The sequence below is a fragment of the Simochromis diagramma genome, unplaced genomic scaffold (assembly GCF_900408965.1).
Source record: "Simochromis diagramma unplaced genomic scaffold, fSimDia1.1 OVJJ01000176.1, whole genome shotgun sequence".
Taxonomy (NCBI): domain Eukaryota; kingdom Metazoa; phylum Chordata; class Actinopteri; order Cichliformes; family Cichlidae; genus Simochromis; species Simochromis diagramma.
Window position 1 is genome coordinate 6,093,153 of NW_024386892.1, and position 16,279 is coordinate 6,109,431.

The window sequence follows — 16,279 nt, forward strand, 5'->3', positions numbered from 1 at the left end:
TTGTGTAATAGTTTAATCCCTAAAGCAGCTTGAAAAGTGCTTAAGCGTCCAGTGTTTACTGGGAAAGTGAGAAAACACGCGACGGATAAAACTTTTATTTTTCAGATGTGTTGTCTTACGCGGAGGAGAACCTGCGTGCCGGGGCCACCCGGCTGGACTGCGTGCGGGCCAACGAGCAGTGTCTGAAGGAGCAGGCGTGCAGCACCAAGTACCGCACGATGAGGCAGTGCGTGGCCGGCGGCAAGGAGAGCAACTTCAGCATGGTGGCCGGCCTGGAAGCCAAGGACGAGTGCCGGAGCGCGATTGACGCGCTCAAACAGAGCCCGCTGTACAACTGCCGGTGTAAAAGGGGCATGAAGAAGGAGAAGAACTGCCTGCGCATTTACTGGGGGATGTATCAGAGTTTACAAGGTTGGCTTAGACTTTAGTGGAACTTTTTTGTGTGTTCTTGTACAAAATAAACGACCCCGAGCTACAGATTTATGTTTAGAACTATTTAACCATCTTCTAATTAAAATATAGATTTGTGTTGTTATAGTTTAAAGGTCTATCATAGAATTTAAAAAGTAGCTCATTGTCATCTAATGTTGTTATTATAATTTTCTGGGGGTGTCACAAACCCAGTCAGCCCCCCCCCGCCCCACCTCAGGGCTTTCAGCTATAACAGCTTAAGCCTTCTGATCTGTCTTGAAAGTGGGTGACATGATTGGTTTCCAGCTCCTCCGGAAGCGAAATGAGCCCTCGCCCTCCTTTCGTTCTAGTTCTATAGTACGAGTTTCATTTTATCTGCTTCCACAAACATAAGAAAAAAAACAAGTAGCGCACAACCAATGTGATCATGCACAACACAAATTTGCCCCCCTGACTTGGTTCACAGACGTGGTCCTACTGAGCTTCAGATACCTTCTGACCTCTCAAATCACTTCCCTCGAGGGTAACAGAGCGTGAAGCCCCTTAGCGCTAGCTGTGCCATCTCAAAGTGTCGATCATAGCAGGGGGGCCTTTTAGTCCCCAAACTGCATCCAGCTCATCGCCAGCGAGTCGACTTCCAGTTGCGCAACACAGCTGACCAACCTGCCTAATCAAGCATGTGGCTGTGCGCCAGCGTGGATATCGACTGACCCAAATAACCCGTGTCACATGCAGGCCAGTGTATGGGTTGAAGGGTGATTAACAACACAAGAAGGAGGCTGAAAACGTATCTATAACATGCTGTCATCTTTCTTGCAGGTAATGATTTCTTAGAAGACTCTCCATATGAACCCGTGAACAGCCGTCTGTCTGATATTTTCCGTCTGGCTCCCATCATAGGTAAGAATATTTAAAAATTCTCCGCCCCGTGGAGGCTTTTCCTCCATCTCTGGCCATTTATTTTGCCATTGTTTCACTGTCACCTGTCTCAGTTGAGATAAGCTCCAAGCTGTGCATGCTCTCATCGAAGGTTATCTGTGTGTCAAGTATTTATCCTCCCTCATCATCTCTGCTATCAGTCTTTCTCTCCCCCTGTTCTCACCCCAGCAATATTGCATGCTGGCTGGAAGTGACCTTGCATGGGGAGCTATAGTTCTGAGTCTCATTGAGCAGTGGGTAAATCTTTCGATGCTGAAGGGCCTCTCTGCTGTTTGAGGTGTATTTTACTGCGGTTTTGTGGGCAGCTTCCTGTTGCGGCTGTTTGAATCCACTTGTTGAGAAGTGTGTGAGTAGTTCTGTGAGTAACTTGGAAGAGCATGACAAGCATTTTTTTTTTTCTGTTCAGAGCTGTGTGTGGGAAAGATGCTGACTCGAGCCTCTAGATGGCGATGTTATTCCCTTCTTTGCAGCCACTCAGGCTCTCTGTGGTCCCACAGTTGAGACTGTTGTGGGTATTAGACAGGCTGACGTATGTATGTGGCGCAATCATGTTGCTGCTTACATTGTTATTATTACTCTGCAGGTGATCAGCGCCATGACGAATCAAACAGACATGCTCTGCCTCCACATTTCCAAAGAACAAGGCTGATATTGTGACCCCCTTTTGAAAGAGAGGTGGCTCTTCTGTTTCCTCTGTCATCTGTGTGTGGTTTATTTTTTATTTTTTTGTGAAATCTCACAATAGGCTGATTCGCCCTAAACCAGTGCTTTTCTCCCAGCCGGGTGAGATCATAATGTGGGTGGCAAGATGCAGATAAGCCAAATCTTGGACTGGGTTATCGACTTCATCACCAATTATCTTCTTTAGAAATACTGGATGGAAAGCCAGTGTTTGTGTAAAGCTCAATCATTTCTATTCCTACTCTCTATTTATATAAAAAAAGGAAGTACATTCAAAGGAGAAACGCCATATGTTTGTGGTTTTTAGTATGCCAGCCAGTCTGAAAAAGGCCATCGGTGCTGAAACACATGCGGCACGGTATCAGAGTTCACTTCACAGGCAGGTGCCACTTCTAGACAGTCAAAGCTGTGGTTTCCCGGGGCGAGAACAGACAGGTTTATGGTCTCATTCTTGTGATGATTTTAGGCTGACAAGTTTGTATTTACTTTTCTTTTAGTGAAAGATCAGAAATGTGAAAAATGCAAAATTGCTGTGGCATAATTTAATAGTTCACATCACATCTCTCCTCAAATGAAACAATGCCTTAATGTGACCCCCTCCTGTCAAGCTTTGAGGTGAATTACTTTTATCATCACAATTGTTTGGACTTGACAGATTTTCATAAGCTCAAGAGAGAAAAGAAAGAAAAGAAAAGTTTGAATAATGTTAATAAATCTTTAGTTTTTAATTTCCTCAATGCTCCCACGACCCTCTTTCAATTTATCATAGGACCCCCTTGGGAGGTCCCGAGCAGTTGGTTGGGAAGCACCGGATTAATTGACGAGTTTTAACCGTGCTCGTCCAGATACCTCTTTATGTCCACATATATCTCTTACTCTAATATCCGATCAGCCCGAGTCTGTCATTAAGCCGCAGTTATGGTGAGCATGACTTCTTTCTATGGCGAGTGAATGTGCAGTGGTGATGAGCATGGAAAAGATGGATAATGCAGGAAGTTATCGCTAGAATGAGAATAGCCTCTTATCATTAGAGGAGATTCAAAGTGTAGAAGAACGGGTGAGAGAAGAAGGCTGCAGAGTAAGGGTTAATCAGTGAATAGCAGGATAAGGCTAAGAGGACAGGGAGCACAGAAACAGAAAGCCTGCGCTCACTCTGCCTCTTGTGCGCTTTCTGCAGGAAATTAAAGGGCAAGGTGACAGGAGAAGGATCGAGGCAGAAATGATTAGTGCTTGTTTTTGATCACTCAGACAGCCTTTTATATTTCACTTCTACAGTGTGGCACATTGAATTGAGCAAAGAATATTAATGGATACAAAAAAAGCTAAAAAAAAAATACAGACTTTGAGAGGAGAACTATATGAACAGCATTCTTCGGGGATTGTCATTTTTTTTTTTAAATTATGCAATTTTTGATCCCGTTCTGCCAGAACTTTCTAAAGAAGCATATTATGGTTCGGCACAATACCCAGCATGCATTTCTCATCGTCTTTCCACAGGTTTCTTTGGTGACTTGTATCACTTTCAAGTTCTTACTGAACACATTTTCTTTCTCTTGCACACTGTCAATTGCATCCCGAAATGTTAGGGACAGCTTTTCTACTGATTTGTGAGACAAATTACTGAATAAAAGAAAACTATTCTTGCAGAATGCACTCAGGTTCTGAGACATCTGTTTGTAATGTACAGATGATTCGAGTTACTGATCTGTGATGAGCCCTCCGCTTCTGGAGGCTCTCTTCTTGTTCATGTGCTTCGTGTTTGTCTCAGTGAGGCAGCGTGGCAGTGATCCCAGGCTATAGGAACAATAGGCAGCCCCGATGATCCTGTAATTCCATAATCGACCCCGTGTCTCTGACCTAAGCCACTAATCTCTAGTGACACCCATACATACAGTGCACAGGTGCTCAAACACACACTGCATTGCCCTTGAACACCTGTTCCTAGTGACACTCCCATAAACCTCAGTCTGATTTTATCAGACAGACGCGTAGAGTGTTGTCTTAGCCATGCAGATGCACAGTTTATGCAACATAAATGTACAGTATATGTGCACTGACTTTGAGAAAAACATTAAAGAAAGCTTAACAGGAATTTTAAGCAGAGAGCATGATGCTGTTTATCACAACACCATTGCACTTTCCTCCTCATGGCTTCACTCAATCGTTAGTAACTGCAAATCTCTGTTAGTGGCTTTTAAACATTTAAAAATATTTAAATCACCCAACATATATTATTGACATGATAGTACTCTCAAAATAATGAAATAATACTACATGCACAGTGCTTCTAGGAGATTTTAGCTCAGATCTTTACCTGAGAAGTCCTTTTACTTCTTGTCAGTCTAGTGACTGACAATCAAGTGTGAGGTACAAAAAGATGAGCACCTACTGTTGCTGTGTTCACTGGTGTTTAGCTTTTGGGAAAAAAAAAAAAGATAAAATATTGGGGTGAAAAAGACCCTACTGAAATTCTCCAGTAGACCTCAAAAGCAATGAAGAGTAAATGCCTTCCTGTCTGTTTTTGTAGTCTCTCATATATGCAGATTAATGTCTCTTTGCTGTCTGGAAGTTGCTAGAGATCATTTGTGGACTGGCAACACTACCATATCTTCCTGTAGGTTGGCAGCTCCATTAAATGCTTGTTTTTGTATTAAAGTGATGACAGCTTTAAGTCTGGAACTTTTAAATGCGATCTCTGCACATGAAATATTTAAAACTGGTGCTTAACTATTTAACCACTGTGCGTGGTGGAAGGAAACAAGGCTTAAGTGTGTGAGGATAGAGCAGACCCGTCTTTAAATTAGGCCGTCAATTGCACTAATCAGTTTCCTTCCTCTTTTAAAATATGAAGGTTTTCAGTTGCTTTAGCTCTTTCTTCCCATCTCTCTTTAGCAACTCTGTCTGATTCACTTGGTGTTTTACTTCATTAAAGTGCTTACATGTCTTCTGCTATCTGTGAAACTGCAGAGACCACCGCTTATTTTAAAAATCTTGTTTTCATTTGACATATATAGACGATGCAGATACTTTCATCGATTTGTTTTGCATGCGTTATCTTTTCATCGAATGTATACATACTCGATTCAGTTTAATGTGTAACCTTTCTTTGAACTGCAGTGACAGGCTTTGGAAATCAGTAAACAAAAAAGGTAGACGTCGCATTGAGAGGAGGGGAAAAAAGCAATTTTCTATCACACGGCATGAGTCCGTTTAAGCCTAGAGGAAGCAGAGAGCAGACTTTACATGAAATAGCTGCCTTTTTCTTCACCACTTGCCCATGTTTATGAGTCAGTGATCCATGCAGGAGAGAGCAACACAGAAACACAGCATATTATTCTGAGATTCAAGTGAACTTGGAATTACTGCCACGCCATTTGGCCCAAGGGTGCTGGAAAATCAAAGTGGCCAGGAAATGGATGAATACACAGCCTGGGTTTGTTCTTATTATTATCTTCATGAACAATTGCTGCTACAGGTACCTTTCATGTTTCCATGGGCGCTTCTCTTTTATCCTCTTTGGTGGCTCCTTCTGTTTCTTGTGCCTTCCACATTATCTTGTTATTTGACAATTTCATTCTGTAAATGCACTAATCAGTCGCAACAATAAAGCCGGACAGGTCAATAACATTCATTATTTTGTTAAAATGGTACTTTCCAAGGGATGGGTTATAAAGCATAAGGCAGGAAGTAAACAGTCAGATGTTGAAGTCGAAGTTGACATGGTCCATGTCATGCAGGCTGGACAGCTGCGTCAGATATCTAAGATGGCAGGTGTTGTTGAGTGTTTCTTGTACACAGTGGTTAGTACTTACAAAACATTAGAAAAGGGTGGAGAGTTGATGGACCAGCAAAACGGTCAGCGGCTCATCTGTGCAGTTTGATCGGATAGTAGAGCTACTATAGAAGCTACAGTATCTGCCTGCTCCCCATAGGCTGGCATAAATGTTAATGTTGAGGGATTTTTAGGTCCTGCAATGGACACATGAACTTGCTACTGTTCCTGTGTGTCTTTTAATGAAGAGACTGAATGCTGAGAATTACAAAAAACGACAACAAAACAGCAAGTCATCAGAGCCACAACAATATGGGCAACGCTGGGCAATAACCTGGGTCCTTGCATTCATGTGATTGTAGCTTTGAAACATACCATAACATTACTGTTGACTACATACATCATTTCAAGCCAGCGGCATTTCCAGATGGCAATTTAGAAATGGGTAGAGAACATGAGAAAGAGTTCAGAGTGTTGATGTTTACATTCAAATCCCCTTGATCTAAATATGATGGTTTCCCACAGATTTAGATATGAGCTGGAGGATACAAACACTTGTATTTGTGCATGCATTTCTAAGGAAAGGAAACAGTCTTAAATCAATCAGCTCTGTCTATCAGTTTGTTATCTGCAAATATTTTAATTATCTACTTCACTGTGGCAGATTAATAGCTGATTAATATTTTCCGCAGCATTTTTTTCCTTGCAATGGACACGAAAACTACTATTGTGATGTGTAGCTGATGGCGGTAGTCGTTCTTTTGCTTTGTGGAGTTGGTTCGGCATGAGCCAGTCCTCCATCTGCTTCAGGTTCTGGTTAGAGTCGCCTCCAGCACACAGCAGCTTTCCAGGACAGCAGAAGGACTACGACCAGCAGCTGCAGTCCAACATTGTCAAGTTGGATTCAGCTGGACTGCTGGAATGTAGCTGATACAGACAATTGCCACAACGATAAGCTGCTAGCGAGTCAGATAATAAAACATGAGAGAAAGAACTTAAAAAAACGTTTTATATTATATATTATTCAAAAAATATGAATAATTGTAGTGGCAGGGTGTAGTTTTGTCTTTGCTGCAGGGGAGGGATGGAGCATAGGGTTCAGGGGGCAGTACCAGGAGAGGCTGGCTGGCACCGCTGGCAGCTATTGTCTACTTGCGTCTCTTCTATTTACACAGCAGCACGAAGAGACTGAGGTGTCAGGTGTCCACTTGGACTGGCAGTCAGGGAGGCAGTGACACCTGGCAAAACTGAGCAAGTCTTGTCCATGAAAGCCTCGCCCAGCAGGTGTGAGGACTTAGAAGATCTGCCTAATGCCTAATGGAGGCCTCGTAAGCATAATGGAGGAACCACAAAATATTAGATTGTATACATTTTGTGGTTGATTGGTGCATATTAAATTCCCAGGTCTCCCCATGAACTTCACTATTTGTTTCCTATCTAAAAACAGATGTATATATTTGGACGTGACGCCACAAAGATTAAACCGCGTGATCCCTCTGTTTGCCGATAAGACTGTTATTATTGTGTGAGACAATTATCATATAACACCAGCATGATGAGAGGTGAGAGAAACATCGCACTGGGCAGAAAGTGACACGGACCTTAATCGACTGTCAGGCCAGCAGCCAAAGGTGACTTAATGTAAAAACAACTTGCACTGCTTAAATGATAGGGTGGCAGCGGTGGAAAACGGATAAGAGCGTCATAGATTCCAGGACGTGAAACCTATGAATAAAGATGAGTTTACACAACTATCGTTGTCACGTTGGCCTGCAGACTGACCTTTCACAGTTGACAGTTCTGAGGTGATAATATAGTGTTCAGCTTGGCAGCACTTATCTTAAACCACTGCTTCAAAAGTTTAAAATAAACAGCGCAGTTTTTAATAAATTCAGTATAGCATGACAGAATGTTTACATTCTTTAAACCTTTCTCTGTGTGTTTTCCTATACTTAAATGTCAAGGGCATCGAGAAGTGTTGCTTAAATTCACCCGAGGTGTTGAAGGTATTTATCTCCAACCTGTGCATGTTCCAAATTTTCTACAGGCGGCTCTGCAGTAATCAGAAAGTGTGGTCTCTGGCTTGTAATGAATTTATTCCCTGTCGCCGTGTATTGATGTCTGCTTGGCTTAAACTCTCTCCTTAAGCTCAGTCCTCCCCTCAGTTGGCTGCTACAGCAGCTCTCTGTATATCACCCACTCACCACTCATAAGCCCCAATACACCAAAGCTCAATATTGTGTCTCTTCCATGTGTCAAGACTTCAAACAGATCTTGTCCTCCTCCCCACAGAAGTCAACCTTGAAGCGTAGTCGCTGCGACGTCTGCGCATATGTGTGTGTTGTGAGTGTGAAAACATCTGTAAGTGCGTGGCCTGGCTGTCAAGCTAAGGCAGCGCTTCAAATCCCCCCGTGCTGACACACAGTGCTGAGAAGCTGTCAGCACCACTCAACCACTGGCTACAGAGGAAGTCACTCTCATTATGAGCTGCCAATGTTTAGAGATAAGAGTGCCTATCGCTATCTCTTTCCCTGCTTGTGTTTGTGTGTACGCCTGCATCTGTGTGTGTGTGTTTAAGAGAGTAAGAGAAACTCAGGGAGGAAATGCAGAGGAGTTAAGGGAGGTAGAAACATCATTTATTGTGCCGAATCTTTTAGAGAGAGCGAATGAGAGAGGATCCTGCCTCTTAACTTGATTTTTTTTTATTTCTTAGTTGACTGAGTGCATTTACTCATTTTTTGTCCTCCTGCTTCATGCTTATTCAGTCAAATAGACTCACAGCTGGGAGTTTCTCTGGACATAACAGTTTCCTTTAAAGGACTTTATCACTTCTTCTTCTTCCTTTTTTTTTTTTTTTTTTTTTTTTTTGTGATGGACCATTCCAACACACTGGTTGTAACTGTTTTTTTTTTGATGTTATTAAAACAGATGGAGTACTAGTGGCCAGACCACATAAAGGACCCTTTAGACTCTTTTCAGATCCATTTCAGAACTTCCCTAGAAACAACATACCTTCCAAGCCTTATTTCTTTTGCATCCACACTCATAATAAAAATGCTTAAGTGCTTTTATAGTCAGCTAGTGATTAGAAGTACACCTTTGCTGTATTTTGCTTTCCCTGAAATCGTGTTTGAGCCTCTTCATTTTATTCCTACATTGCTTTGCTATGTTGTGAAAGACTTGCAATTCCTGGCAAATGCTGGCAACTATTTCACTCTGAGTCAGTGTGGCATTGTATTTCTCTGTGTTTTGTCTTTTAATGCCCGTGTCCAGATTCGCTGTTAACTCAACTAATATGTTATTACTTTTTTAATGGCAGTTGTTGGTGCTGCAGTGCTTGCCGATCAGTGTGCACTACCTGGCCCAACTACAGCTATGTCACTCAATGCTCCTTTAATGCTAAGAAAGTAGTATGAGCTAACAAGATCCTAACAGCAGAGGCCCAACAACTACCCAGTTTCTATAGTGCAGACAGGTAAAATAGGTTGCTACCTTGAGCAGTTATAACTGTTAAATGTCCAAAATCCCTTAAGACAGCCTTAAATTATTACAAAATGTCCAAAGAAGCCCTCCATAGCTGATGTGTTTCACAAGAAAAACAAGGCCAAGGAATTACACATGTTGAAAGACTGCGTAAAGATTCATGACATAAAGAAACATCTGTCCATCACTATTCAGTCCTCATGCCAGCTAAGAGAAAGAGCGGTCATGTGTTTTTCTAGGAACACACAGAGCAGCTGATGAAGTCATGAGTTTCCTGCTTTAGTTTAGGTATCACAGTCATGCACTTCTGACCTCATCAGCATTCCTAAAAACCTTTTCCATCATTTCCCAGAAAACGACTTTTACTTTGTAAGCTAGAATGACTCGCATGCCTGGAGCTGTTATCATTCAGGCTTCCTAGAAAGGGGGTTGCCCTACCTTTGCAGCAAATTTATTTGCCTAAATTGTTTTCACAGTTACATTTAGGAATATGTAACTGCTGGCTAGATTATGCTCATAGGCATTGTATTGGACAAACACCGGGAGATGTATTGGATTCACCAGGAGCTGGTTTGAGGGTTAGCCTAAAAAATACAAGGCCTAAAGCCAGGGTTAACAAAAGTTATTGGGTTTAAATAAAACTTAACATGTTTAAGACACAAATAATTGTGCTATCCTGTTAAATTAACACCAACTATTATAGATAGGAAGGCCATTATCATTTGTGTTAGTACAGCTAATGTGGCTAGCAGATAAAGGTACTTTTAGCTCCTATTCCACAGGGAACAGATCCACATGTTTTAACTTGGTACTGCCACTATGAATTATGCTAGCTTGCGACTCCCTGAGGCTGGCTTTTTGTCTGTGTGGTAATTGCTAATAATTAAGCAGCTAATGGCTAGATTAACATTTTTGATAAATGTTCAAACTTCAGTGTTGTTCAAATAAGAGAGCTCTACTGAAGTCTCAAAATTCCTCCTGACGGGTTGTTTAGTGACATGAAAGTCGACTGCTTCAGCTGTTAATGAGGAGGGCCTGTGCACCTGCCTGACTTCAGCAGTTTGAAGTTGTGTGTCTGTTGGTGGTAGCAAAGACGACACTATATCACTAATGTTACAAGTGAGCTTCTAAGGAATAATAATTTTTTAGTACCAGTTAGTGTCAGATAATAGCGTGCTCTACGGATATGTTTAGTACGGTGCACTTTGTCATATCCCAGAGTGAAGAGGGCCCAATGGAATTGCAGCCCCCCAAATGTAAATTTCTTTCCAGCAGTGTCCATCATGCTTTTGGATTGAAAAGGTCAAGATATTTTATGGTTACAATGTCATAGCAACACCACTTTGCAACATCTGCCATTTTGTTTTTGGGCATCCTCCTCATAGCAGCTGTCTTCAGTTACCACAACCAGATGCTTTTTAAACACACATTTAAGTTTCTGGTTTAGTTTAACTGCAGTGTTTCTGTCTAGTTACTGTTTTTAAATAGGTGCCATGAAGAAAGTACGTCTTGTAAATGCTTAAACGACCAATCAGCATGCCTTAGCAGAATCCTAGCAAAGCTGGCATGTCTGTAAAACAACTAAAGTGTAGCTTTATTTCAGTTTGGATGTATTATCAGTGCTGTATTTACATTTGTCTCTAAAATACAATGAGGTGTTCTTTTGGTCTAAAAGTGTAAAATGTTATTATGCTTCTAATTAGAGATGGACCGATCCGATATTACGTATCAGTATCAGTCCGATACTGACCTAAATTAATGGATTGGATATCGGAGAGAAATAAAAAATGTAATCCGATCCATTAAATATCAAAAAAGCACCTCACAAAACTTGCGACATGGCGTAACTTGGCTCATAACCGTAGCACGTCGGAGCAGTATGCATCACGTGATAGAGCGGCTGTGGCGTGCGAGACCTGTCGGCGGTCTGGTTGAATATTTGGAGCCTCTCTACCAAACCGGCATTTCATCTCCGAGAAAGTTATCCCAGAGAGAAGTAAAGCAAGTGTGTAAGTTCATCTCTGAATGTTTGTAAAGCATTACAGCGTTAAGCTTAACAACCCATATATGGAGCGACTGCCTCTTCTCTCTCCCTCCCTCTCCTGCTGCTACTTCAATCATGAAACTGATTAATGATCAGCTGATCGGCTTTTCTGTCGCGAGTCCGTCTCTCTTGTTTGGTTTTGGCCCACTTTGTGCTAGAAAGAGGAAACCAGCGGCTGAACAACAGCAGCACGTTTAAGCTTGATAATCTGTTGTTAGAATTTATTTAATATTACTTTCTACACCAGGATCTTTTTCTACGTAGCTGACGCTGGTAACTGTCTAGCAAAGTTTAGCCGGGGGGGGGGGGGGCGATAGGGCATGAACAGGGAAAAGGGGGCACAAAGACATACTTTTCTTTCTTACTCTCATTTAAAATGTCTAGCTTTTAACAAATAATTATCTGAATTTTACACCCAAAGTTTTAATCTGATATAAAATGTATAGAAGTCCATTACTGTATATAGTAACTGTTAAGTCTAATATACCCTAGTAAGCTATAGTACTTTTTCCTTTGGGAAGGTACCATCTGTGCAGTCTGCAATTCTGTTGAAGAAAGATGTTGAATCTATTTAATTATTCTTGAAAAATAATTTAATTCTGTGCATTTTTTTTTTTCACACTATATCAAATTAAAGTTGATTACGTCGATTAAGCATCATGAGGTGGAGGGTGGTTCCCTATTATTATTATTATTATTATTATTATTATTATTATTTATTTATTTTGCTGGGAGTTTGGAACCCTATTAGTTAGGTTGCTTACTCTTTAAAATACCAGAATAGGGAGGATGGAGCAGGTTTAAGTTTATTAGATTGATCAGTGTTGCTGAACTATGAAATATTTTGGGTGCAGTGTATGTTTTGCATACAGGTATAACAGAATAGCTTTAGTGTTTTTTTTTTTTTTTTTTTTTTTTTTTTTAAACTTGAGTATGAACTTATACAAAATGCAGCAAGATATTAAAAAAACAGTTTTATTGATTAAAAAAAACACACTATATCGGATTCATATCTGTATTAGCCAATATCCAAATTTATGATATCGGTATCGGACATAAAAAAGTCGTATCGTGCCATCTCTACTTCTAATTATTTTAGCCATTACCTCAGCATGACATGGGGATTAATGGGAAGGCTTAGAACCAGTTATTAGTGAGATACTGAATGATAATATTTCAGCATATGTTTATAATATTAACTTTTTAGACAGTATTTGTCTTAAGACAACAGTTACTCCAATTACCTTACAGCTTCTGTTTGTTTGCTTTGAGATGATGATGATGATGGTTTCCTCTTTCTCTGCACAGTGGCTATCCAGTGCTTCTAATATTTGCAGAAAATAACTTCCCTTGTTTGGTTCTCTGATGCATGTAGTTGAAGACCTTTGCTGTCCTTGGTACTTTTTAAAACCCTCTGTATTACACCGACATGGCATGTTTCTGGTGCATCTTCTTGTGCTACTATCTTGCAGGTCTAGTATGTTATTAGTTTGCAGTGCATAAGCAAGTGCCTCATTATATACTATTGTTCCATCCTCTGCGCAGTAGTTTTTTTTAAAGACTTCCAAATCCACTGCTGACATTCTGATCCCTGTTCCTTGAAGTCTAATCAATACAGCGTTGTGTTGGATCGGAAACTCGAGGCCGTGTCTACAAGAATCTATTGATCGCTCTCCTTTTGTGCAGTTCCCTCTGTCTTTGCTGCCCCAGCTCTTCCGTTCAGGCCCGGATCAAAGGTTTTATCCTTCAGCGACGTTCAAGGTGTACAGTTCCACGCCAAGGTCTACTTTTCTGATCTGGGAGAAGGACTTGGTCAGTTGGGGGTTTGTGTTTTCATTGACCTTGTCTCTTCCCTGTGCTGCTGACATTTTTAGTATAACGTGCAAATACATGTTTAGTTAAAAATAGATGGATTTCTGGAGGTTTGGGAGAAAAAGCAAGACTCACGGAAAATCCCTCTACGTTGTGGAAGAAAGATTATTCTGATTCAGTGGTACCTGTCAGCTCATATTGTAAAATGTACTATATTATGCAGCAGAGATGAAACCCAGTACAGATTTAATCCTCAAGGCAAGGTCAAGAGAACACCTTTATATTCCAAGTATGTAGACCTCTTTATTTTTTGCTTTAACATGCCAAACAAGCTTTTTAAATTTTTTCCTAACCGTGCAGCGGCATGTCAGCTGGCCACTTAATTCACCACACTGTTTCAAAAATGACTGATCCAGCTGTGGGCTATTGGCAGAATAATTCTAACAGCAGCCATATCATCAGGTTGCCAGTCCAATCGCTGGCTGCCGCACCATGGGCCAAGAAAATCATTTAGTTAAAGGTGACCAGATTTGAGTCCCTCTGAGAGGTCTTTGATTGGATGTGAAGTGGAGGGGTGATTCATCATAGTTAATAAACGTGGTTGACAGCTCAAATCAGTGGGTGGGAGCATGTGCCAGGTCTGCCTCCCGCTGCTGCTTTATACTGCATGCAAAAATGGACAATTAACTTTTCACAGACACAGCAGCAGACACCTACGCTGATTGTTATACACGGCTATGTGTGCACATCCAGTCAAGCAAGACTCGCAAGCAAAAATTGCACTGCAAAAATATAGCTTAAACTGCACAAGTTGGGAAAGATCAGTTTTCAAGAAAGAGTTGCGTGGGGGGTTTTTGAAAGACTCTTTTATGCAGCGTGAACACCCTTTTTAGCCTCGTATAACAGTACACGTTAAAATAAACTTGAGCAGATGTTGCTTGCTGGAAGTGTAAATTGCATATATTTCTCTGAACCTAATACTACATGCCTAAAGATTTAGAAAAGTTCTCCACTTTTCAAATTTCACTTGGGTATTTGTGTATCCGTAGTGGAAGACTTGGTCTTCTCTGTCCCAATTTGGCTCTTGAACTAAAGAATTAGTAAGTTTACAGAGCCCGCTGTTGTAAAGGAACGCTGTGCTCTTCATTAAGAAACGCAGACTCTTTAGCAAAATAAATGCAAAGATTATTCATTTTTACAAATGTGATTAATTACCCAACCCAATGCTCAATGAGTGTAGCTAGATTCTTTTTCATAGAGGAGTCGGATACCTCTCATGGTCTATAGTCTGGCTTATTTTGACTTTCAGTCATTTAAATACTTTTAAAACTTCCAAAATTTAAGCCAATTTCAACCTAAATGTATCCCCAAATCAGCGCTCACAGAGTTGCCTGCTCCTACCTTTAATATTGCGTCACTCACCATGCTCAAATACATTTAAACAATGTTTTAAATCGTTCAGGATAAAATTGATTTAATACAGTGTAGTTAATAATGATGTGTTATAATCACATTGTGTTTCGCTCAGCTGGCTGAGGCGTGACTGACCACTGGCAGGTGTGCCAAAGCTGCGGCCTTGTGTTAAGCTGCTGCTCTAAGCCCTCAGCTGCACACAGTCAACTCGCAGGATTAACTCGCCTCGGCTCCAGCCGTCAGGGCTTCCACTTGTGTCGGTGTGTCTTAATGGAATTTCATACTCTCCCAAAGCAAATGGGACTGCAATGAGCTATACCATTTCATTCTTTTATAGGAGTGGATTTGTAAAGTTATTCTGCTTCCATTGCTCGAAATCTTTGGAATGTTTGACCTCTTATGGACTTGTTTAAATCCAAGAATGGCTTTTAGGAATTATTTTAGTAATTATGCGGTGACTTTTCTTTGTTTTTATCTTTGGGGGAGGGCAGCATCACACTGTACTGTACAAAACCACCGGTGTTACTTTAGTATTTGCACTGTATGTATGTGTTTTCTCCAAAACCAGTCCAACCGTTGATTTGGAGATGTTTAATTTGCAAACTCATTAAAAGTCACGGTCCTACTTTTTTGTTTTTCAAATCCTGAGTATCATTGTCATCTTATTCTATTTGCATCTTGCAGTAGTTACACTTATTAGTAGTAAGCTGGTTGTGATGATCATGCACATCTTCTCAGCTAGCTGTGAAACCTGTAGTGTAGTGATATCTTTTCTCAATAGTCTAAAGTCTCTATTTCTACTAAACTTTTTGCTTCAGCACGGCAGTACAAATTTCCTTTCCACGCTCTGTACACGTTTTCATTTCCCCATTGGTCAATTGGAAAAGGAATTTACACTCGCCCCCCTGTGATCGTGTTTGTCAACAGCCACAGCGCGTCTGATTAAAGCTGTGTCTCTAACTAACAAACAGCTGTCTTTGGAGAATAATAGCTTTGCCCCTTTTTTCTCTCCTTTCTCCCTTTGTGCTTCTCCTTTTGATCACAGAACAGCAGCATCCCTGAAAAGCAAACACAGCCTTAAACAGACACACATAACCAAGAACTGAGAGTGCACCCCCCACTCCCACGCACACACACACATGCACACAAATGTTGGGGAATGCATGCACCCGCTGGCACCCATACACACACAGACAAGCATCCAGCTGAGCTCTTGTTCTGTCTGAGTCTTTGCTCTCCATGATGTTAAATGAGGGCATTGATACATAAATTTGCATTTGTTTCATCCACAACCGTTCCTCTAACGAAAAACCCATAACTGCGTGCCCCCAATTTTCCAGGCAGCGTCAGATTCTTCCTTTCTTGACTTGTTTAATTGTCAGGCTAGTGCGATTGTTTGATTTCATTTGGTTTTATGTACACCTCTTCATTTATAAGTTAGCCAAAGAGTGATCCTCACCAACACAACTGTGCACTTTGTCGATTGGTAGTATGGGTAAAAACCAGCCAATTGTTCCTTAGTCACATAGATGTCAGTCGTGGAGCTTGCTGCGATCCCTCTGAGCAGGTACAGAGCAGAATCTGGACCAGCTGTGATTACCTTGATTAAAGAGCTTCTTCTTTCTGTTGCCTGCAGATAAGAACTATACTCCCTCAGTGATGTGACAGGCTACAGTTCCTCTTTCCTTATTCTCTTCTGTAGCACACTAAGCTGTCCTAGACTT

The 16,279-nt window shown here is 41.1% G+C and overlaps 1 protein-coding gene across 2 annotated transcripts in view; it reads left to right on the plus strand.

The window, feature by feature from the left end:
• The window catches only part of gfra1a (gdnf family receptor alpha 1a), a 97,440-nt gene that overhangs the window by 923 nt on the left and 80,238 nt on the right, over nt 1-16,279 (plus strand). For both annotated transcript variants that reach the window (XM_040034077.1, XM_040034078.1), the window contains exons 2-3: nt 106-411; nt 1,231-1,311. In XM_040034077.1, the coding sequence (XP_039890011.1) occupies nt 106-411; nt 1,231-1,311 (387 nt within the window). The remainder of the gene's footprint in view (nt 1-105; nt 412-1,230; nt 1,312-16,279) is intronic.